This window comes from Eptesicus fuscus, chromosome 12 (assembly GCF_027574615.1).
Source record: "Eptesicus fuscus isolate TK198812 chromosome 12, DD_ASM_mEF_20220401, whole genome shotgun sequence".
Classification (NCBI taxonomy): domain Eukaryota; kingdom Metazoa; phylum Chordata; class Mammalia; order Chiroptera; family Vespertilionidae; genus Eptesicus; species Eptesicus fuscus.
The window spans coordinates 88328194-88352133 of record NC_072484.1 but is presented as its reverse complement, the minus strand read 5'-3'; the positions used below and the strand labels follow the sequence as shown (position 1 = coordinate 88352133).

The window sequence follows — 23940 nt, the reverse complement described above, 5'->3', positions numbered from 1 at the left end:
GGCACCACGGAAAGAATAGTTTCAGTATCTCACTTCCACAAGCATCCATCCCCCCCACCTCCCGGGCATGCAACACACACACACACACACACACACACACACACACACGAGTGTGTTAGAAAAACAAAATCCAAAAGCAAGAGCTGTGTTTATTGATTTTATCTCGGGAATAGATTTAAGTTAGTAGAGTGCATTTACAAAATTCTGTTTTAGCTCAGAGGACGGATGTTAGAAACATCAGACAAATGTTAACAGCCGTGGAAAAGTGTGAAAAAAAGTACACCATGAGGTGAATATAATCAGATCAAAGTTTTTAAAAATAAGAATACACCAGGAGCCAGGTACATACAAGCAAAAATAAAATAAAATCCATCCCTTGACATATATGATCTCTTAGGGAGCGGGGGGCGGAGAGGCCAAAAGGGGAGGGGAGAGGGGACATATGTAATACTTTCAACAATAAAGATGAAAAACAAAAAAGAATCCTCAATGTATTATTTTCAAAATAAATTGACAAGGAAACTGATCACTAGGGTGTTAAGTTAATGAAATCACAAAGCAGTGAGTGGCAAAGCAAAAACTCAACCCCAGACTGCTTCGAATCGGTGCTCTTCGTCACCCACAGGAATGTGTTTAAGTGGGCAGAGGTCAGTGAGATGGCGCTGTCTTCACTCCTAGCTTTCAGGGAGAACGTGGGTCAGAACAATAACTGAGAACAGAACCAGGACCTTTGTACATACGGACTTAATTTTATTTTTATTGCGCAGCAATACACACCATCCCAAGTGACTTTACCTTTGATGCTCTACTCGTCTGGCAATGATGGACAGTTCAGTTTATTCAACAACAAAAAACCACTAGCCATCCACAGCATCATGAAATACAGCCACTCCACACCCACGGCGGACGCGAAAGCCACAGAAAAAACACGAACGCATCATGGAGATTTCCGGTAAACTCAATACTTAAGGATCCAAATATTTCACAGGAAGTGGTAAAGAGTGATTTTAGAGATTATGGCTTTAATAGAAGCGGACCATATCGGATTTTTAGGTTTATGTTCGCCTGATCTACTTTGCCCGTCTTTTACTTTTAGCCCTTCTGAATCACATTGTTTTACAGTGGGTTTTGCTTTGTGAACACTTCTCATAGTGTGTTTCTATTGATAAGAGTATTAAATCCTATTTATATTTACTGATAAAACGGATTTGTTTGATCTTATCTGTATCCTATTTCTCCATTTTATATTTATTGTTTATATTACACTAGAGGCCCGATGCACGAAGATTCGTGCAAGAATGGGCCTTCCTTCCCCTGGCTGCCGGCACCGCCTTCGCTCTAGCCAGAGCTGCCTTTTTGCCTTCCCACACTGCCCAGAGACCCAGAGCAGCTGGGGCGGTGTGGAATGCCTGCATCTTGCCCCGCCCCCGGCTGCTCAGTGCCTGCATATGCAAATTAACCAGCCAGCGTTGTTGGGCTAATTTGCATACTCACTCCTGATTGGCTGGTGGGCGTCATGAAGGTATGGTCAGTTTGCATCTTACTCTTTTATTAGTGTAGATTATAATTTCTGCTTTAAAAATATGGAGACTATAGGTAAATGTTTTATGGGTAAATGTCCTTTATATATTATCACGTGGAAATGAAGACGTTGGGTTGATTGAACCTTTAACCTTTTGCACTCGGATGTCGAGTGTGACTCAACACGGTTAGCATCGGTAGCAGCTCTTTTTATACTCTTTGAATGTATCAATAATTTGAAATATAAAAAAATCCAAATAAATAAGTTTGTATGAAAAGAAACTCCAGTTTTTTATTCTACTGCCGTGCTTTGTAAAATCTGGGGTATTTAAAAAATTAAATCCCGAGTAGAATAAAGAAATCGAGAAAAAGCAAGCGAGTGCAAAGGGTTAAGGATGGAGTCAATGTACTTCCTGACCAGTTCCCTCTCCCTGACCAGTTCCCTGTCCCCCTGGCCTGCCTTCCCCCACCATCTCACCTCAGGACCCTGCCTGCCTCCCACCCCCACTGCCCTTTGGTTTTCTACCACTTCTGCCACCCACCTCATCCAAGGCCTTCCTCTGAGTTCCTGGGGCTCATAAGGAGGGAAGCAACACCATTAAAATACGCAAAAGAGGTGTGATTGCTCTAAGGCAGAGTTAACCTCTGAAGGGAATGCATCCGATGTGTCAATGTGAAGGGAGGAATCCCACTCGCAGACAGGGGAGGCCTTACAGAGGAGGGGATCCCAGAGCCCCTTTACACATATTCCTCAGATGTCAGATGTAGCCTCCAGGCCTCAGTACATCACAGACAGTCCTCCAGATCGGACGCCTGTTTATAATTGTCATCTCCCCACTTCCTCTTCTTCAAATCACTGGCTCCAGTAGTTTCCAATGTGTAATTTTATTTCATTGACATATACCACCATCTCTCCCTGCCTATGACACCTCTCTCCCGACCCCACCTCCCCCATCCCCTGGGCCACCTTGTAGTTCCACCAACTCACCCCTAGTCTAGTCAGGGGCCCTTTCTAGAAGGTTCTGGAGCCGTGTTTTCCTCCCTAGTCCTGCTCACTACCTTTCATTGTAATGGCGAGTAAGCTCCTGATTTCCTTGCGTTCCCGTGATCTGTACAGGGCTTGGCATTGAAGGAAAAGTCCTCAAAAAATATTTGCTGCATAAATGAACTTATAAATAAAGTCATGGCCAAGGCCACCCAGGAGAAGGCCAAGAGGAAAGTTTCTAACATATATTATATACTTATTGACAGGAAGAGACCTGTACATAAAAGAGAAACATTCTTGTTCGCTAGGATCCATCCATTCGAAAACCTCAAGCGCTGGTCGCCTGGAAAGCCATGACAGGGCAGATTTTAATCCTCTCCCTCACCCACTTCACAATAATGTGTAACCACGACATCACAATGAGAGATACACGTGGGCGAAGGGCATGAACTAAAACTAAGCACTAGAGTCAGCGGGCAGTTATGCAACAAGGAAGAGCAACTTAAATTCTATTTTGCTTCCAGCTCGCTGGGAGGTCTACATACCACCACTGGGCTGGCGGCTCTTCGTGGCTGAGACAGCCCTACAAATACTCCGGAAAACGCAGCGGGTGGAATCCAGGTCCTCAGTGCTACAGCACTCACTGCCAGTAGGTCGAGAAACTTCGTATCATCACCCTCTCGGGGTCACACACTTCACACTACACACCCTGCATATAAAAACCCCCACTCTGAAAGCTCCAAGTTCTTTTTATTTTTTAAAAATATATTTTTGTTGATTTCAGAGAGGAAGGGAGAGGGCGAGAGAGAGATAGAAACATCAATGATGACAGAGAATCACTGCTCGGCGGCCTCCTGCACGCCCCCTACTGGGGATGGAGCCCGCAACCTGAGCATGTGCCCTGACCTGGAATCAAACCGTGACCTCCTGGTTCATAGGTTGGCGCTCAGCCACTGAGCCACGCCAGCCAGGCTAGTTCTTTTTATTTAAAAAATTTTAAAACAGAGAAGAGTTATTGATGTTAGGCTACATCAGTGGGTCTGCAAACTGCGGCTCGCGAGCCACATGCGGCTCTTTGGCCCCTTGAGTGTGGCTCTTCCACAAAATACCACGGCCTGGGCGAGTCTATTTTGAAGAAGTGGCGTTAGAAGAAGTTTACGTTTAAAAAATTTGGCTCTCAAGAGAAATTTCAATCGTTGTGCTGTTGATATTTGGCTCTGTTGACTAATGCGTTTGCCGACCACTGGGCTACATGGACAAGTGCAAGTTGGGAAGCTACTGGAACAACATACTCTCCCCAAACCCCTCCCCACTCCTGAGCCATCCGGCAGTGCTGATGCTCTTCATTTATAAACGAGAATTCTAGGTTTTTCAAGTTGATTCAAGTCAAACAAAACCAACGACAATAACAACAACAACAAAAGCCCACGCAAAGTGAAAACAGTAATCACTTTCTTTTAAAATGTCTGTGAAAATCCTTTCATTTTCTGCAAAGCCCAAGACAGTAGTCTATTTAAATAAAACTGATCAACTGCTGTTTTCAAACAGTATTTAAAAAATACCACCTAACTAATAGCATCATGCTCAGGATGACATCAGATACTGATTCCTGACGGGTAGAACATGCTTAGTAGATATGTGTACACAAGCAATACCAGCTGATTTGGGTATGAGCATCCTTTTCCTCACTACACATTCAGAGGCAGTGGACTGGGTGCCTGAGACCAGGATAATACTGTGAGTAGAAGGCTCAGACTAAGCCTTTTCCTTCTCCTCAGATATATACACTGAGTGGCCAGATTATTATGATCTCTGAACGCATATGAGATTTTCACACATATGAGGCCCGGTGCATGAATTCGTGCATGGGTGGGGCCTGGCCAGGGGGAGGGGACATGGGCGGTCGGCCAGCCTGCCTGCTGGTCGAACTCCTGGTTGAGGGGACAATTTGCATATTAGCCTTATTATATAGGACTAGAGGCCCATTGCACAATATTTGTGCAAGAATAGGCCCCTGGCTTCACTCCCAGCCACCTGGTAGCCGGCAAGTCCCCCCTCCCCGGCCGCCCGGGAGCCTGCACATCCCTGCTTCCCTGCCGCCTGAGAGCCAGCAAGTCCCCACTCCCCAGCCACCCGGGAGCCGGCACAGCCCTGCTCCCTGGCCGCGCAGAGCCAGCAAGTGCCCACTCCCTGCTCCGGGCCACCTGGAGCCAGCACATCCTCACTTCTGTCTGAAGCACCACTCAAGTAGCTCCCTCCGCCGCCCCCCTTCCCCTCATAGCAGGCATCACTCCACTCTGCACCTTCGTATGCAAATTAACCACCATCTTTGTTTGGTTAATTTGCATACTCGCTCTGATTGGCTGTGGGCATAGCGAAGGTACGGTCAATTAGCATTTTTCTCTTTTATTAGGTAAGATATACACTGAGTAGCCAGATTATTATGCGTTCAGAGGTCATAATAATCTGGCCACTCAGTGTATATATAACATCAAAGGATAGCCCACATCCCATTGATGGACAGGAAATATACCCCATTTGAGCAATGACCTGCACTTGGTCTGGTTTTGAGGTTACTTCTCTTTCATTTATGGAGCACTGCCATGCTGGGCTCTCTCCTAGGTTTAGGGCTATGAGTGCGATAAACAGTGTCCAGGCCCAATCCTGAGCAAGACAGGGAGACACACATGAACAGTAATAACCGCCCGAAGGCTCCGTGGAGGTAGGAGGGCCAGCTCATTCACAGGAGGGGTGGCTAACTGCCCAGGGGCAGGGGGGTAGCTTCACGCAGGAGGTGACATTAACCCTGGGCTCCTGGGGGAGACAGGAGAGCGGTGTTCCTGGAAGACCAGGCAGAGCCACAGAGGATAGGACAAGTTTGAGATTTTCACTCCTAAACGAATCTTCAACTCCAGGTAAACCCATCTACTTGCGTGTTTTTAAAAAAATCTAATATATTAGAGAGCAGCATTCGTTTCCCAGCAACATTGACAAGGTACAGAGATTTCCCAGGAACCCCTGCCCCACACATGCAGAGCATCCCCTGTTATCACCACAATCTTCCAGAATGTTCCATGTGCTCCAACGGATGGACCCACATGATACGTCCTTAACATCCACCGCTGACACAAGAGTTCCCTCTGGGTGTGTGCAGTCTTTAGGTTTGGACAAATGGGTAATGACATGTGTCCATCATCATTACAGTGTCATACAGAGCAGTCACACTGCCGGCCGGCCTCTTCCTCGTATCACCAGTGCTTGGCCCCCCACAGGGAAAAGGCTTCATCGATAAATGCCTGCTAACGACGAGGAACACTGGCCGGAAGTGAGCTATACTGATTATTTCAAAACTGTGTCCCACTTCCGTGAAATGTGCATCGTCACAGCTGTAGGCAAGGTGTCACGGTGGGTGACACGGAGTAACAGTCATGGAAGGTCCGGCAAACACGCTGCACAGCAGAAACACAGAGTCCTTTCCCTCCTGCCTCATGAGAGCCCCTGGATCGCGGGGTGTGCTGCATCTATGAGGTCACAGTCTCTCAGACCCTGGGGCTAAGTGCCACGTGGTTAAAGGATGCATTTTAACGACTGGATGCGGCCCTATGAGGACCCCCACAGCCCAGCCCCACGGTGCTTTTCCAGCTCGTTCCTGGCCCCCTCTCTCCCTCCTTCACACCACCTCCCCCCCTCCGCCCCCCGCCTCACGTCACACACCATGCTTGGCTTGTCAGCAGTCAGCTCTGCATTGCCATCAGGAACCCGAGAAACCGAATCCCTGGCTACAATAAATATCAGAAAACCAAGCGGCAAAGGCATCGCCGAGCACTCGCGTCTACCACCGCTACCCGAGAGCACCTGCCTCGGAGCTCAGCACCCAAAGCAATGGGGTCCCTTCAGAAGGGGGACCAGGGCCCCATTGCTGTGGACAGAGCGCCTCCACCGTCTCCTGGGGAAGGCGGCGCGGAAGGCAAGGCATCGGACGCTCCTTCCAATGTCCTCTCCCACCAGTTAGCTCCCACACGACGGTCCTGGCCCCCTGCCTGCTACCCCGCGCCCCGACGGGGAGTGGAAGGCAATAGTAACTGCGAATGCACATTCGAACTTCACGGCTTCCTGGAAAGCTGTGCGGGGAGAAACAGAGGCCTGGGAGGCCCCTCACACGGTGAATTCCTGCGATGACCCACGCGGCTGGGGTCTGCGAGGTGAAAGCACCCGTGTGCTCCAGGGGAGAGTTGAGCGCGTGGAGAGCTGCCGAGGGCCGCCACGCCTTCCTTCTCCTCTGCACCCGCAGACGGACCCTCGCTGAGAAGCCATTGTTGCAGGTCACAGATCTATACCTGTCTCAAGCCCCCTAGACACTGTGGTCGGCAAACTCTTTAGCCAACAGAGCCAAATACCAACAGGACAACGATTGAAATTTCTCTTGAGAGCCAAATGTTTTAAACTTCAACTTCTTCTAACGCCACTTCTTCAACATAGACTCGCCCAGGCCGTGGTATTTTGTGGAAGAGCCACACTCAAGGGGCCAAAGAGCCACCTGTGGCTCACGAGCCACAGTTTGCTGACCACGGCCCTAGAGCTTTAAATAGGGAGAATGGTAATCGTATGGTTGCTAGTCATTAATGCTCTTCATGGAAAAGATCAATAAAAACATACGAAAGAAAATATCAAGGATTGGGGAGGGGGGTTGGGTCAGGTATCATTCAGAGTCAAGACTCCGTCTTGAATTATTTCCTGATGGCCTGCAGTGAATCCGTCCAACGTCCCCCCAGCACTGTCATTGCTGCGGCGTCATTCCTCCCTGGAGATGGGTTTGTCCAGATGACGCGGAAAATAATGAGCAGAAGACTGTGCAGCGGCCCAGCCGCTGGCCCGGCATCTGATGCTGACCACGTGTGCCTTTCGCTTCCTTCCCCTGTGAAACTTGGGGGGTGAACAAGATAACCCTTCTCTTTGAGCCGTGAGTGGCCATGAGCATCTTCAGAAAGTTCAGCAGACAAGATGTTACCTCTACAGGTACTAGATGAAGAACATTCTAAAAGTTCCCACTACCTGGTCATTTACTAGCACACACTACTCCGTGGCAATTCTGAAGTAAACGTGACCACATAGTTTATACCGACATGCTTATAAAGCTATAAGATGAAGTTTAACCATAGGCACAGCTCTCAATGTTTCCAGTCACGTTCTGTGAAATTCCTGAAGCCAGGGTTCCTCAATTTACAAGCCACGCTCTTTTGACACCGAAGTTCCTATTTTCCTTGTATTTAAAATTTCCTTGTATTTTAAAAATGAAATATTGCCTAGTGCCTACAACAGGGGAAGTTTACACCTGATCTTTGCCAACAGGCCGAGAAGAGCTACGAGGGAAGGTTACATATTGAGTATGAAGCTTTAAACTGCTCAAGCTCAATTTCTGTCACCCGCATCCCTCAGGCTGGCTGCCAATAACAGCGGCCAAGGTCGTACCAAGATTATGTCCGACTACCTGCTGTTTACAGCCTCTGTACATCCCAACTCTTCCTCGCCACCAAACCACATACACACGTCATGGATCCCTGTCGTAATGCACGCCAGGTCCTCTGATCGGCACGCGAGACGCGCAGCAGAATCGGTACTTGCCCTCCGAGAACTCGAGATGTCCCGGGGAGAAGATCCTGGTCAACATCGCAGACAGGGGAACAGGAGCCCTGGGAGGCACCTGAGAGCTCCCCAGACGACGGGTGACCTCTGCATGTCATGGGGAGCGCAGGCCAAAGGTGGGGCACAGCAGGGCCACCCCCAGGGCGGCAGGGCTGGGGTCACAGAGCACCTCACCTGGTCCTGCTGACTTCCGCTTGTTGGCCTGGGGGTCCACCAAAGGGTTTGAAGCAAAGGGGTACGGCGGTTCCATGAAAGACACTGTGTGGCTGCACACTGGCTACCGCGTGGGCAGCACATTTTAGGGGAACAAAACTAGAGGCCGTTCGAAGGCTTTGAATCAGGGCAGCAGAAACATGCCTGTTAAGGAGGACACATTTGATATGCAGAGAAGATAGACTCCGTGGGACTGGAGCCACAGGATGTGGGGGAGGAAGTGGTGGGAAGGCTCCCAGCTTTCTGGCTCGGGTGGCGATGCCACCCAACAGGATGCAGTAAGGAGAGCAGGTTTAAGGGCGGAGGTGACTCTGGAGTCGGCTGCCCTGAGCTGAGGGGGACACTCCTGAAGACCTATCTCAGGGAGGAAGGGGAGGGGCCGCAGATGGCACTCTGGCGACACGGAGCGCCAGGGGCGGGTGACACTGAGGAGGGTGAGAGAGCTTGGAGACGGGCCAGGAGCACGTGCAGATGTCCTGGCAGCGCAGTGGTCCTGGATTTCAAGGAGAAAAAGGCAAACAGTTTCAAATGTGGTAGAAAGATCCAGCCCGGGAAGGATGGGAAAGGTTCATCACGGAGAAAGTGGGGTGCACCAAGGACCTGAGCAAAAGCTATTTCAAGAAGTTACTAAACGAGAGTCAGGCCATAATGAGTTACACAGTGAATAAGAGGGAGCAGAGATCACTGGCTGAGGAGCTGTTAGATGGAGAAATAGGGTTAAAGGCAGGATTTGGTTTGTTTTTAAATCAGCTGAAATTTCACTGCCTTCTGGTAGCCAACACTTTCATAATTCCTCCGTGTTCATGTATATCCTATACAATCCTATATAATAAAAGCCTAATATGCAAATCGAATGAACGGTGAAACGATAGGTGGAACGACCGGTCGCTATGATGCGCACTGACCACCAGAGGGCAGCTGCTCAAAAGGCAGGAGCTGCCCCCAGCCCTCAGGTCCCAGGCCAGCCAAGGCGGGTGCCAGCAGGGGTTCCCCCCCGCCCACCCAATTGCCCCGCCTGTCGCCCCACAGATTGGCCCTGATCGCTGGCCAGGCCTAGGGACCCTACCCATGCACGAATTTCATGCATTGGGCCTCTAGTAAACACACACACACACACACACACACACACACATACACACACACATAAATGTAAATATATACATACATACATACACATGTAATGATGCACAGATACAAAGTTCACTTATTGCTGAGATTATTATGTTCTAATAAAGTGAATTATATCTTTACACCGAAACCACTCTAAGTTATCACAATCACAAGCATATGCACGGAAGGATAGTCTCTCTTCTACATCAAAACCCAAGACCTTCCTGTGACCTCCCCTCCCCTTTGACAAAACCGGTCTGGGTCTTACTTCTGAGGAAGGGAACAGACACACACCCAATCCGACTGCTTTTTAGAAGGAGGAGAGCAATTACCCACTTGGAACGTTTCCAGGGGGTTAAACATGCAATCGTGTGAGTAGGGCCCTAGGAGCGGTGCCTCTGAGGGCAAACCACCCCCCCGCAAAGGGGTGCTGACAACATACACCCAGAGTGGCACCCAGTGCGTCACCGCAGAGGGCAAGTTCCACCCTGCGAGGCTCCCGCACCTGCCCCGTCTCAGCACCACAACAAAGAGCACACAAAGCTCTCTTGTGCGAGGCAATGTCAACAAGGCTGGGAATACTGGTTCCACTGGCCCCGTCAGCGGAACGGCCACAGGACTTGGCGTGGGTTTGCTCCACCAGGAAATGGGGCAAGAGGTCAGGATTGTAACTCAGAAAAGGCATCCCCCAAGGACTTGCAGAGAAGGCAGCCTGGCATGGGTTGTTAATGAAAAAAGCGGTGTGTCACGTCGTGTTTTTGTTTTTGTTTTTTGTAGAGGGACACAGACACAAGCAGCGTCACACTTTGGTGACGGCTCTCTCCTCGCCTTCTCTCTGTTCTTAAGCCAGTTTCCCTCCTACTGCATTATCCTAGCAGTCAGTAGAGGAAACATCTGAGCTTTCATTTTCAACTGGAAAATGAAGAACTCGGTAGTCAAGGAGCCTAGCCGGAGGAGACACAGGAAACTGTTCTGTCAACCTGGAAGATAAGCCCGTCTCTTACTTAGAAGGTCAAAACTCACCTCTTCCTGACTTAATAGACATGTTTTAATAGAAGGAAATACTATGTACTCAGGTAAAAACTAAGTTCTGTGTGGAGGGGAGGAGATGTCTTTCCACCACCATTGGACAGACACAGGTGGAGTCAAGGGGACTCTGGGAGACAGTAGACAAGACTACATGGACCACCAAGGGCAAAGCAGGCCACTGGCAACCCACAGGTTCTTCAGGGGGACGGTCAAGGGGGATGACGGGGAAGGGGCGCGTCCTGCTGGGCCCATCACTTCCCAAGTCTCCTTGGCTGAGCTCTCCAGGGAACAGAATGAATCAGGGAATTCCATGAATTCACTCATGGAAACAAGTGGAAAACGGTGTTGAAGATAAAGAAGACTTTCCTTTTCTGGTGTGGTCAAGTTTTAGAAAAGTTAAAAAAAAAAAATAATATATATATATGTAATTTATAAATATATAAAAAAAATATATCTTCCTTCACATTTTCCCAAGACTCTGACAAGAAATAGCGAGAAGAAGTAAATTTTTCAGGTCTTGAGGACATACTTTTTTTACCAGCAAAGCCACCTGAGAATAAGGAGCAGCCAAAATGGACCAGCTGTCTCCCAGCATGCTCTGGCTGCCCACGCGCACATATTTCCGTGAGAACATCACTGAGGTAGGTCACTGTGTGTTGCTGTCCTCACTGTTTTCAACCCGGTAATTTTCCACCGCCCGCTTTACCGGGAACCAGATTCACTGTCATTTATGAGAAGACGCCTACATTATTTTTGCAAATCAGTCTTCAAGGCCTTATAAAGCCACCGATAAGACTTTCTGGCAAAGGAACAGATTGGTACTCACCCTGAGTAAACTATGCAGCCACTCATTATTGGTGGACGTTGTACTTACTCACTTCGTGTTGCCAATACACTGGCTGCGAGCTCTGGCCAAAGCTTAGAACCGGGCATGTGGTTCCAGCAGCTTCATAGCAGCAGTGATAAGACGGGGTTGAGCTCTCATATGTCAAATGCTCAGGCTTCCGCGGAAGAACATGAACCGGGTGTTCACGCCATGAATTTGCTATCAGATGTTTCACGCATGGTCTTCAAAGACATGAGGAACATTCAAGTAGATGCCGGAAAGGTGACACTCTGTCACTTCGTGAGGTCGCGTGGTTCATACATTCCTTTGCTGGCCGTCAGCCTGTTTTGCACACTGTTCTGTCATCACATACCACCCCCTTCTTATCCTGTATCTGTACCCTAAGTAGACAGCTTCCTGGAATTTGCAGGTTTACGTGTTCTTGGAGCAATGATTTAGCTCTCACCTCCCGGGCAAGCAATATTCTCCTTGATGGCATGTGCCCATGTAATATGATAATATTCTACCACTAGCTTATTTAATCCAAACTGATAATCATCAATTAGTCACCTTATGCTAGACCCTTCCTAGGATTCAAGCAAAACAATATAGCTCCAACAAAAATGAACTTTGCATTAACTGTAATATATACATATATATGTAAATATATGTAATGTCAAGATGATGAAGATAAAAAAGTAATGAAAGGCAAAAAAGAAAATGACTGAATGATTCTAAACACCAAAACTTCTGTATGATATGTGCCTTTGAGAACAACTCTAAATGGTAAATGACATGCAATTTAATACTTGTTCATGTATTCCACTGTTCAACCATGAGACAAGCTAATTTCTTAATGGTTCCTGCAACAGGTAAAATGCATCGTCTGATTTTCCTTCGACCTCACAAAAAGGGCTACTCACTCGCTGCCCCAGCTGGTTGAGAGTCAGGACAGAAAGGTTTCCGGTTCAATTCTGGGTCAGGGCACAGACCTGGGTTGTGGGCTCTATCCTCAGCTGGGGTAGGTACGGAAGGCAACCAATCCATGTTTCTCTCACATCAATGTATCTCTCCCCCCGCCTGTCTCTCTCTCTCTATCCCCCTTCCTCACTCAAAGCATGTCTTCAGGTGAGGATTTAAAAAATAACGAAATGAAAAGCATTATTAAAAAAAGAAAAAAGTCACTCACTCTATTCAACGATGTGGTGTGTATGCAGGAGGCGAAATGAAGTTACACCCAGCAGGAAGTGTGTTCAGCTGAAATGTCTTTCCTCTTTACACGCAGACAGGTGACTGTGCTGGTAATCCAGACGTGGGGTTTTTGTTCAGACAGAAGGACTACCTGCTCACACCTGGGAAACACCTGGCAAACACCTCGAAGGCCGGCCTGCACGCCCCCGGCGGAATGTGTGAGCTTCTGCTGGCGGGGCAGAGGGTGAGAGCCTGTGGTTGACCAGAAGGCCGCAGGTGGGGAAGACGGAAAAACAGAGAACAGCGACAGCCTTGTGGCCATGCCTTTTCATGGCCGAGATGTACGTGCCTCACCAGCACACCGAGAGCCCCTGGGGCAGGCCCCACGCACAGCAGGGTGTTCTCTTTCACATCCACCCGACTTGGGCAATGTGCTAGCCACAGGGCAGCCCCACGTGCCGCCCAAAGCTTCCACCCAAAACGCATGATAATGTCACGGGAGTGAACTCCCTGCAGACGGGACACGCCAACCCGGAGGCTCCTGGGACCCTGCTCCGGCCGCGGGCCAGGTCCCGGGGGAGCGCTCTGGGTGTGAATCTCGGCGTCGCGGCCCACGGACCGTGGGACCTCGGCGACGACCCCCGCCTTGGCTCCCTCACTAGAAAGGGGCCGTTTCCAAGGTTAAAGGAGGCCCAGCGCCACAAAACAAATCTCAGATGATCTCCCTCCTGCTGCCTTGTTTCTCGCATCTAGCTGTCAGCGCTTACTTCATCAGCATCCCTCAGCCGCTCAGCCCGGTATCTTTCATCAGGCTGTCTCAGCAACTTTCCATCCGGTTTCTCTCACCTTCTCACCTCCATGACACACCAGTGGGGAGGTGGGGGGGGGGGTGTCAGGCGGTGTGGGGGCCTCTGGGAATCTTTCCAAAATGAAGATCATGTGAGGGATTCCCCCCTCCCCCACCCCAAGGCCCAGAGATTACAGTTCCCATTGGTCCTCCCAGGACTCACTCCTTCGTGCTTGTTCCCAGCCAGGTTTGCAGCCTTGCTTCCTACCGCTCCTTCCCCTCCAGCTGACAAGCGATTTGAGCCGTCTTCCCCACTGCCCCCCCCCCCCACCCCAACGTCTGTCCAGGCTGCTGCTCTGTCTGGACCGCCCTCTCCCCGGGTTCCCGTGGAGGCCCTCACCCCCCCCCCCCCACCAGACAGGCCCGCCGTCCATGCGCTGACCGCAGGGTCCCGAGGCGGACGGAGGCCTGACACCCCCGCCCAGTGACCGCCAGCTTCCTGCCTGGGAGCCAGCCCACGGGGGCCGGTGTCAGGGCTGGAAGGGACACACCTGAGCATCAGACTCAGGAGACACAGGGCCGCGAAGGGAGACACGGCCACTTCACATGCAGGTGCCACCACATTGCACTGACCTTCAGGGGTGTTGGACGTCCAGAAAGCAAAGCTCTGTGTGTACTTTGCTTGTCTCACGCTCACTCCCTGGCTGGACTCTCTCTTAGGGTCAAGCCCCAGGATGTCCCATCCACCAGTTCTAACAGGTTGGAGGCCTGGTGATGGCCACCTTCCCGCAGACGCACGTGGGAGTGTCCGAGACCCTCTCCTCGGGCCTGAAGGTCAGAAGCGCCTGCCTGCTGCATGGGGTTCGCTGTCCTTCTCTGGATGAGCACAGCTGACAGCCACCCGATGGGCGAGGGGTGTCACAGGAGGCCAGTGCTCGGGGTCACCGGCCACTGAGACACGAGGTCCGGGGTCCCAGGCCTTAAAAACGGAGGGGAGCGACGGCGGGAGGTTTTACCAGCACAGCAATCCGCTTTGGAAGGCATTCCTCCGCCTGCTTTCCGCAAAGGGAAAAATAAACGCCAAAACTCTGAGCGATTCCTGAAAGCTGAAAGGGATCCTTGTAGAAGGTCACTACCTCTCGGAGGCACACCTCCCACACGGAAACTGAATGACGGCGTCAGCGAGCCCCGCCCGCGCCGGAAACACTCCATCGGCCTGTCCAAGCTTCCCGCCCGATGCCCATCGCACCTCTCAGAGGCTACGGTGGCTCCAACTTTCCATCCGGTTCCCACACACACACGGCAGGGAGTTCTGAACCCCATGCACCACCCTGTTACGGGCCAGAGCTTCTGTTTCGCTTTATTTTCTTGGTCCTCGGTTTCCTGTTGGTAGGTGATCTGCAAGCGTTCTGAGTCCGCAGCGTAAAATGTGAAACGCGCCATCGAGGGGTTCCCAGGTTTTTTATTCAAGTGACTTCACTAATGTTTGTAGATGGAGAAAAGCCACACTATAGGGCACCCAATAACTTCCCACTGCATTTGCTCATGCTCCCGCTTTCCGTATCTCCCATAAAGCTCTTATTTTAAAAAGAAACTAATGTCTTTCTCCCCAAATTTACACACACGCACACACACAACCTCACACCACCACCCCCCGTCTTTACCCCTTTATATTGAAATCACTACAAACAACAAGGGTGAGCCCCTGGAAATTAATAAAAGAAAATTTCTTTCCCCCCCCCCCCCACCCACACACAGAAAGAGAGAGAGAGAGAGAGAGAGAGAGCGCTATGAGTACTCAGGTCCCCCTAGGAAGCCTTTTTATTACAAAGATTTTCCAGCATATAGGAAATCAGGGGAATGTGAACACCCATAGACCCTTCACCTAGATTGAACGACTTTACCAGTTTGTCAATTATTCATCTATTTTGATGGGGGTTTTGCTAAGTATTTTACGAATTTTAATTTTAATTCTCCCCTAAGAATTCAGTATGTGCCTCTAAAAAAATGGAAGTATTTTCCTTCGTAACTATCATACTAGTGTCACATGAACAAAATCAAAATAATTCCCTAATATCATCTCATCGTGAATATCAATCAAATTCAAACTTCCTTGGGTGATTATTCTCAAGCATTTAGAAGCCAGACCAGAAAGGTTGGTAACAACCCTTAAGTCATTCTTCTACCAAAGGTTAATGTCTTCATCCTTGTTTTGAGTTTAAATACCAGGCTGAATACCCAAATGTGGAAGATACACCCACCTAGCCTTTGATCACAAACACCATGTTAAATCAGCTAAAAAAAGAACCTCATTTAGTCAAGAAGCGGAGTAGGAGAGAGTCACAACTGTCTCTCTTGGGGGAAAAAAAAGACAAAGACAATTTCCCAGACACCAAGCTATTATATCAATCAGTCCCCCCGCTTTTTTCTTCTGAATCATTCTTCCTAAACTAGAAAGATTCCCCTGACTCCATTCTTCTGAGAAGATGAACTTCAGAAGCTCCCTTGTCTGTCTCTGGGCTTCCCTTAAACAGATCTTGACAAAATTAGCTGATCCTGCGTGCGGTCCCACTTCCCACACATTTACCCCCGTTATAATCTAATTTCCTCCCTTTTGTTCCCTGTGCCTTTTGAGGACCACGCTTTCCTTAGTCACACCTGAAAGGCCCATCACCCCGGGATGGCCTCCTGGGTGCACCCCTGCCTTCAGCTCGCTGTCCTGAGGGCTCTGCGTTCTTTCCGTTCTCCCGGTAATTACTCAGATGGGAATGTCACCTGGAGGCGGAGGACGTGTCACTGTGGGAAAGGCCGGGATAAGAAGTGGGTACCTTAATGACCCCGAGGGCTGTGTGGGGGAGGGGAGCCCGGTGAACGCTCTGGTGGACTGGCTCATTCCGGCAGCTCTCTCGGCTCCGGGTGGTTCGATGCCTTGGGGTGGGAAGTGACTCCCAACATCCTCCAGGGACCAGAGGTGGGGGAAGCAGGCCTGGGGGCACACCAGATCATGGGTTCCAATCACACCGATCAGCTGTGTAATATTCCGACATGCGTGCCATCTCTAAACCTGTTTGCGCTTGTGCAAAATGCAGGTGTGAGTAGAACCCGCCTCATGGGATTGTGGTGAAAGTTAAATGCAGAAACCAAAGCGCCTAGAACATAGGAGGCAGCACATACATCAGAGTGACTGCTGCGGGGACGGGAAGATTCCATTATGAAAACCGGTCCTTAGGTAGCTAATATTCACCGCTGGCAACACCGGCTGGGGTGGTGCTCCGTAGCAACCGTACTGTCCTTGAGAACTTCTCCAGAGGAGGGTTGGTGGATGCCCATTTACCACGTTCGCGTGATCCCACGTAACAGGGACGGCGCACGGAGTGTAGTTCCACACTCGGAGTTACTGTGCAGGCGGATGATTCATGCTAATTAAACTCAAGCCAGGGGAATACAATTAGCCTGTTTCGACATTTCCTTTTGTTCGGTAATTACAACTCAAGGTCACGTTAGATAATTCTGCCCGAGAGACAGAGCACATCTCCATGTTTGGTGGTGTGTGTGTGTGTGTGTGTGTGTATGTGTATGTGTGTTTGTGTGTGTGTTTGTATGTGTGTTTTGTGTTGTGTGTGTGTGGTGTGTGTTTGTGTGTGTGTTTGTGTATTTGTGTTTGTGTGTGTCTGGTGTGTTTGTGTGTGTGTGTATGTGTGTTTGTGTGTGTGTGTTTGTGTATGTGTGTGTGTATGTGTGTTTGTTTGTGTATGTATGTGTGTATATATGTGTATGTGTGTGTATGTGTGCCTGGTGTTGTTTGTGTGTGTTTATGTGTGTATACGTGTGTATGTGTGTTTGTATGTGTATATATGTATGTGTGTGTGTGTGTTTGTGTGTATGTATGTGTGCCTGGTGTTGTTTGTGTGTGTGTTTGTGTATGTATGTGTGTATACGTGTGTGTATGTGTGTTTGTATATGTATGTGTGATTGTGTATGTGTGTACGTGTGTTTGTGTGTGTATACGTGTATGTGTGTTTGTATGTGTGTATACATGTGTGTGTGTGTGTTTTTCAACAGGCTCTGCAGACGGAAACCCAGGTGCGTGCTGAGTCAGGCCTCGCAGACTCATGAGCACTCCCTCCCACCCCCATGCTCCGCCGCCATTTATTTCTGTACGTCATGCGGCGGGAAGAGGGGCCTGAGACCATGTGAGCTTGTTATAGCTTCACCGGCTTTGCAGGAAGATGGGGACTTAAAAATAGAACCAAACGGGCTGGGCTTTATCTCGGATGCGTCCGTGCAGGTAGCACTCTGTTCATCATGATGACAGCGCCCTCCCTCCCCGGATGCACATTGTCACACCCTCAGCCCCAAGCCCGCTGCTTCTCCCACCGACGGCGCCTCCCATTCTGGTCCATCCGGTTCCCAGGAGGGGCACCCTGAGGCGGTGACGCTTCCTGGGTGCTCATCGCTGCCAGGCAGCGGTGGAGGCCTTCACACCACTCAGGCCTCGGAGGCTCTTCCTGACATCCCCAAGGCACATCCCACTGTACAGGTCGGAAACGTGGAGCTTCGGAGGGCAAAGAAAGTCCCAGAAGCAATGGCCTCTCCGGGTTTTTAGGGGCCTGATTATGTTCGTTTTAAAGGGGAAAAGGCCCAATCGTGAGGACCACGTTGCGTTGAAGGCCCCAGAAGGGGGCAGCAGGAAGGAGGACCCTGAGCCATGAGCTCTAGCGGTAACCAGCGTGGGCGGCTTGCCTGGCCTCTCTGGGTGGCAGAGACGGAAGGAATCTGATGACCAGACATATGAACGGCAACGTGAAAGTCATTCGCCTTTACAAACTCGTGCTATAATTCAGTGGCACTGGGTTTGAAATGTTTTAAAACAGGTTTTCTTGTTTAATAAATCAGGATCATTGTGGGGGAGGGGGGTGCAGGGTGGGTTAACTGTCTGATAAAGTGCCAAGCAGTATTTAGCCGGTCTGAGTATGCAGAATGCAGAAAAATTCCGATTTCTGTACCGTACATTTCTCAGGAAACACTGCCCTTTGGGGAGCACCGAGGAGTTAGAAGTTTACCTAAAACTGATCTGCGGTGCCTTCTGGATAAATCCTGGGTGAAAGCAGCAATCGCTTTCCTCCACACTCTGCCCACTCCTCGAGTGGTTTCTCCACTGTTAGCAAAACCCGCGGTGCTGACTGAACACATTCTCTCGCTCAGAATCAACTGTTTGTTCTACCAAGACAACGCCTTCTATCCAAAACGGAAAACTTACTTTGCCAGAACGAGGGAAGTCTTACTTCCCCCGCAAAAGCACAACGAATAATAAGGCGATCTTATTACCACCCGATCAGAGTGCAATTCTGATAAAAACTTCAAGTCACATTGATCTTTTCTCCAAGTTTTATGACAGTCTTTTCACATGGAAATGTCTGATAAAGAATTTGGGAAAAGCACTCTGAATTGCGATTTTAAAAAATGCTGACTTAGCTGCTTGGCAGAATGGGTGCGAGCAGAGCTGCGTACGGCTGCCCCACTGGGCTCGGCCCGATTCCAAGGGACCCCACCTACAGAGACCCCCCAGGAGGGTGCTGCCTGCAACAGGACCGTGTGGTGGCCTTGACTGGACAGAGGACTGATGGGAAAAAAATGGCTGTACTTGTTTCAGAAAATAGGACATGCTTGAACAACATGAAGGGGGCGTGTTACCGAGACACAGGAGCCAGCTTGCACCCACGTGGCTAAATGTGGGACAATTCGAGCATCAAAATAAATGAAAACAGGACTATATGCTACCCCAGTGAACGGAGAAACCCTAATGCCATGCTGATAATGATAAGTGAACATACAAATGGAAAAGAAGAAAAAGCTCTTCCCAACAGTAGAATGACAGCTAACACGTGTAAGAAGGAATGATGGAGTTAGGGAGAAACACACCGATTTCCCTTCACGGTGAAAACGGGATCGGACGGGAGACAGGAACAGCTGCCCCGGGCGTGAGGAGGAGGAGCTAGAGAAGGAACAGGATGCGCGCTTACAGAATCGCCCAGTGTTTCCTTCAAATGCTCCAGGAATCACAAAGTGAACAATATTAAGACAGCAGAGAAATCAGACAACATCTTAGCCAAGTGATCAAACTCAGGTCACCAGGAAGCGGCAAAGGGACAGCCACACCTCCAGATGTGACGGTCCGAGAAGGAGACCTCACGCACACAGCAATCCAACCAAAACACGCAACCCAGGTCTACCACGAGGAGCCTCGGAAATCCACATGAGGGGCTGTTCTATGACACGCCTGGCCTTTGCCTGTGTTCCTCAAACACGCCATGCAACACAGGAAGGCTGTTCCGTGAAAGGGGCCTGAAGGGACCTGACAGGGACGTACAGCAAGTGGCCCTAGACTGGATGCTCACCTGGAGGGAAGAATGCAACCAAGGTCATTTTGGGGGCATCTGACTAAACAGGCGCACGGGCTGTAGATGGAAGTATTAAATGTCCTGCATTTGCTAATAGCACTGTGGTTACGTAAGAGAATATCCTTGTTCTTAGGAAATACACAGTGAAGTATGACGGGGTGTAGGCTGCCTACCCTCAAATGAGTCAGATAAAATAAATGTGTGCGTGGAAAGAGAGAAAGAGGGGGAGGACAGGAGGAAAAGAATAAGACAAACACGAAACAATGGTGGTAAAAATGTGTAAAACCAGGTAAAAGGTATAAGGGAATACACTATACTATTGCCATCTCCAAAATAAAGAGTTTAACCAAAACAACAGCAGCCAAAACAACTTGGAGGGGTACCGTTCCGCTTGCGTTAATGAGCAGAGAAGTAATTAGCTTGTAATTAGTGGTGCAAAAGGGAGAGGTGCGTGTTGGGAAACATTCTGTTGCTGTCACCTTCAGAGCCACCACCAGGAGCACGTGTGGAGCCTTACTCAGTGACGGCTGCTCTGAAGGTGTTTTACTTGCGTGACCCCTTTTAGTCTTCACAGCGACCCTAGGAGAAAGGCCCTGGAGTCACCCCCACTTCACAGGTGAGGAAACCAAGGTTTACAGAAGTTTAGTAACGTGCCCAAAGGAATACAGGGAGTAACTGGCCGAACCAGAAACCCAACGAGGTTGATGACAAAGCTGGTGGGGTTCATTGCTTTGTTCAACTTAAATTTTAATTATTTATTAGTTTTCCTCAAAGAAAGAGAGATGAAGCACAACCTAGAAGAAATTCTGGCAAATAACCAGAGAGAGTAACCAACTGAACAACCGAATGACCGGTCGCTATGATGTGCACTGACCACCAGGGGGCAGACCCTCAACGCAGGAGCTGCCCCCTGGTGGTCAGTGTGCTCCTACAGTGAGAGTGCTGCTCAGCTGACCGACCTGTCCTGGCAGCTCACCAGCCCGGCGGCAGCCACTCCCTCCCTCAGTAGTCCTGCAGGTCCAATCTCTGGAGAACGGGCCAGGCACCAATGGACCAGCGCCTCCGGCCTCCTAGAAGTCGGCCTCGGGCACCACTGTCACTACCCCTCCCCAGACACTCTGCAAGGAAGAAATGATATAAAAGCGGCAGCCAGGTGGCTCCCGACAACTGATGCAAACATCAGCGGGACAGATCCAGATCCTGGGCTGGCAAGGAAGTCCCACCGCCCGCCAGGAGGGCCGATCGCATCCTGCCCCCCCCCTCCACTCCCCTTGGGACCCCACCTGTGCACAAATTCGTGCACTGGGCCTCTAGTAAGTGATATTTCTGGTCTCCATAATTTACTTTATGCTCTCTTTCTTCCAAGGGCTGACTTTGTAATCCACAAATTCTTTGAAAAAATACACCCTAGTATGTCTTTTGAAATGATCTTATCAAATGTCTCATAAACCATGTGGTCCTTGCTATGGCATGCATGTTAGTGTCCTCCTAAAATGAGATGTTGACGCCTACATCCCCAATGTGATGGCATTTGGAGATGGAGCCTTTGGAGTGTTACTAGGTCCTGAGGATGGAACCCTCACGAATGGGATTAGTGCCCTTTGAAGAGAGACAGAAGAGAAAGGATTAGTGTCTCTCCACCACGTGAGGACACAGCAAGAAAACGACCATCTGCAGGCCAGGAACCAGGCTTTCCAGATGTGTCGGTGCCTTGATCTTGGACTTCCCAGACTCCAGAACCAAGAGAAAAACATTCCTGTTGTTTATGGTCCATCCGGTCTATGGTATTTTGTTATTAGAGCCTGAACTAAGACAGTCTTGCTTCAAGTTTTTCTTACTGATTAAAAATGTTTTCTCTCCTTTCAGGTAAAGTGATGGAACTTACGTTCATATTTCCTTTTAGTCTCGACACTTCAATTTTACTTAAAAATATGTATCACTTACAGCACACTGCCTGCTCAGTCCCATGGTCCTCCTCACAGCTGAGGAGTAAGCGGCTACACATGCCATCTCTTTCTTCCCAGTGGAAGCTGAACGAACGTTAATTTTTTAAACATTTGTAAACACTTGCAGGTGTTCAGGGCCATCTTACCATCTGACAGAGTGAATGCCCACTCCAGAAAAAGCAGCCCCGACCATGGCTGCATAATTTAACCACAGAAGGAGCTTTTAAAACCCCGATGCCCAGCTTACACTCAAGACCAATGAAACCAGAGCCGCTGGAGCTGGGACCTGGGCATCGGTCATTTGAAGCTTTCCTGATGATTCCAACGGGTGGCCTAGTTTGAGATGGCTGGATTGAGCGCCTGGAGCCGTAAAGAATCACATCTTTTGTGTACAGAGCCAAAGGACTCACCAGGGCTTTTTGGAATTGGTCTCATCAGGAAGGTACAGTCCAACTGGTGAGTGATGACAGTAGGAAGCAGTAACTGGACGAGACTGAGACGTGCGCCAATGAAGGGGATACACAGTGAGCACAGCAGGAGGCCATGGGACAGTAGGTGTCACCCGCACCCCCTGGGCACAATGGCAGGCTCTGGTAAAGCGATTTCGGCCAGGGAATGGTGTGAATGGAAAAGTATCCTGTATGTCCAGGAAGCAGTGAGGTGCCGGATCCAGCTAGAGTAGGAGGTGCAGCCTCCGAGCAGAGAAGGTAAGCGGGAAGCAGACCAGAACCAGCCCCGGGGGCCTGGCAACAAGTCCAGGCGGGTGGCAGCCTGGAGCCTCTGAACAGATTTGCTGAAACGATCGAATGAAACTCGCCTTTGGGAGAAAAACTAAAACTCTATCTACTAAAAACAAAAAACACACAACAGATTAGGTAAAACTGTATGTTGATGAAGCACAATTTGACGTCTTCCTTTTCAGTTTTCCACAAAAGACAGGACCCACACACTGGGGCATTGCTAGACTAGAACCCGCGTGGATCTTACCAGCTGTGGACCCACTCGTGGAGGGACTGGCAGCCTGAGCGACCGGCTCACCCTCGGCCCCTCTGGCCTGGTCCCATCCTCACAGTAGCAGTGCCCCCCACACCTGTGCCTGCCTCCTTTTCTCAAAAGGCGACTCCTATGGCTAAGAAATAGAATCCAGAGGACGAAGTTCCAGGCCACAGAAATGCTTTCTCACAGTTTTTTTGTTTTGTTTTGTTTGGAATAAGAAGGACTTTTGAGAAGCTGAATGATTCCTAGTCCATCCTGGCCATTAAAGACTGCTAGGGATACAAAAGGGGACCACCGCATTCATTCATTCATTCATTCATTCATTCAATAAATACTTATTGAACAGGTACCACTCGCTGCTCTTCTAGGCCTTGGGAAGAATTACAGCAGGGCCTTTTCCAAAGAGAACACTCCCTGGGTGAGTGAGCGACCTCACTCAACAACGTCACAGCAGCCTAAGGCTACACGATTTACAGCTAACTGACTAAAGGATCCTGCTACAGACCTTTAAAAAAACGAACAGCCAAAAAACAACAAAAAAGAAAGACAAGATCCTTTATATAATTAACAGTATGTACCAGAGGACATATAGGGTAACAAAATTATTTTTTAAAAATTGCATTTATGTAAGTATATTCAGGCCACTAGATGTATCTAAACTCCAAACAGTACCAGCACATCCATGTGTCCAATGGCCGATCAAATAGCCACAAGAAAGTGCTTGCTTCTTCTTCTCCTATGTCATATACCCTCAGTTTACAGACAATTCCTGTCTTCTCGCCGTGGAAAGTTAGCACGAGCACATCCCAGGCTCCTGCCGTCCCCTTCCTGCCCCGCGCGGTCTCACCTGCGTAGTGCACCGGGATCTCTATCTTCGGCCCGATGACGTAGTGCCCCTCCTCCAGGCTGTGGGCGGTGATGGTGGTCCATTGGCGGCACGAGTGGATCAGCAGGTAGTCGTTCTCCCGCAGCCCTTCGATGCATTCGCCTAGAAAACAGAATTTCACACAAGAAACCTGGAATTAGCAGGTGCTTACTCCGTCCTCTGCGATAAAATGTCATTCGTTAGAACGTCACTAGTGCACACGTTGACAGATCATCCCAAAAGGAGCAAACGATCACTTAAGAATGAGCAATAAAAAAAAAAAAAACGTTCCAAGTGGCTCAGTGGCTGAGCATGACCTATGAACCAGGAGGCCATGCTTCAATTCCCGGTCAGAGCACCTGCCTGGGTTGCGCGCTGGATGCCCAGAGTGGGGCGTGCAGGAGGCAGTCGATCAATGATTCTCTCT

The 23940-nt window shown here is 49.5% G+C and overlaps 1 protein-coding gene across 1 annotated transcript in view; it reads right to left on the bottom strand.

Annotated features, from left to right (window-relative positions):
* Positions 1-23940, bottom strand: part of GAREM1 (GRB2 associated regulator of MAPK1 subtype 1) — a 165694-nt gene that overhangs the window by 82766 nt on the left and 58988 nt on the right. Inside the window, exon 2 of the mRNA XM_054723752.1 lies at positions 23496-23636. Within this exon, the coding sequence (XP_054579727.1) occupies positions 23496-23636 (141 nt within the window). The remainder of the gene's footprint in view (positions 1-23495; positions 23637-23940) is intronic.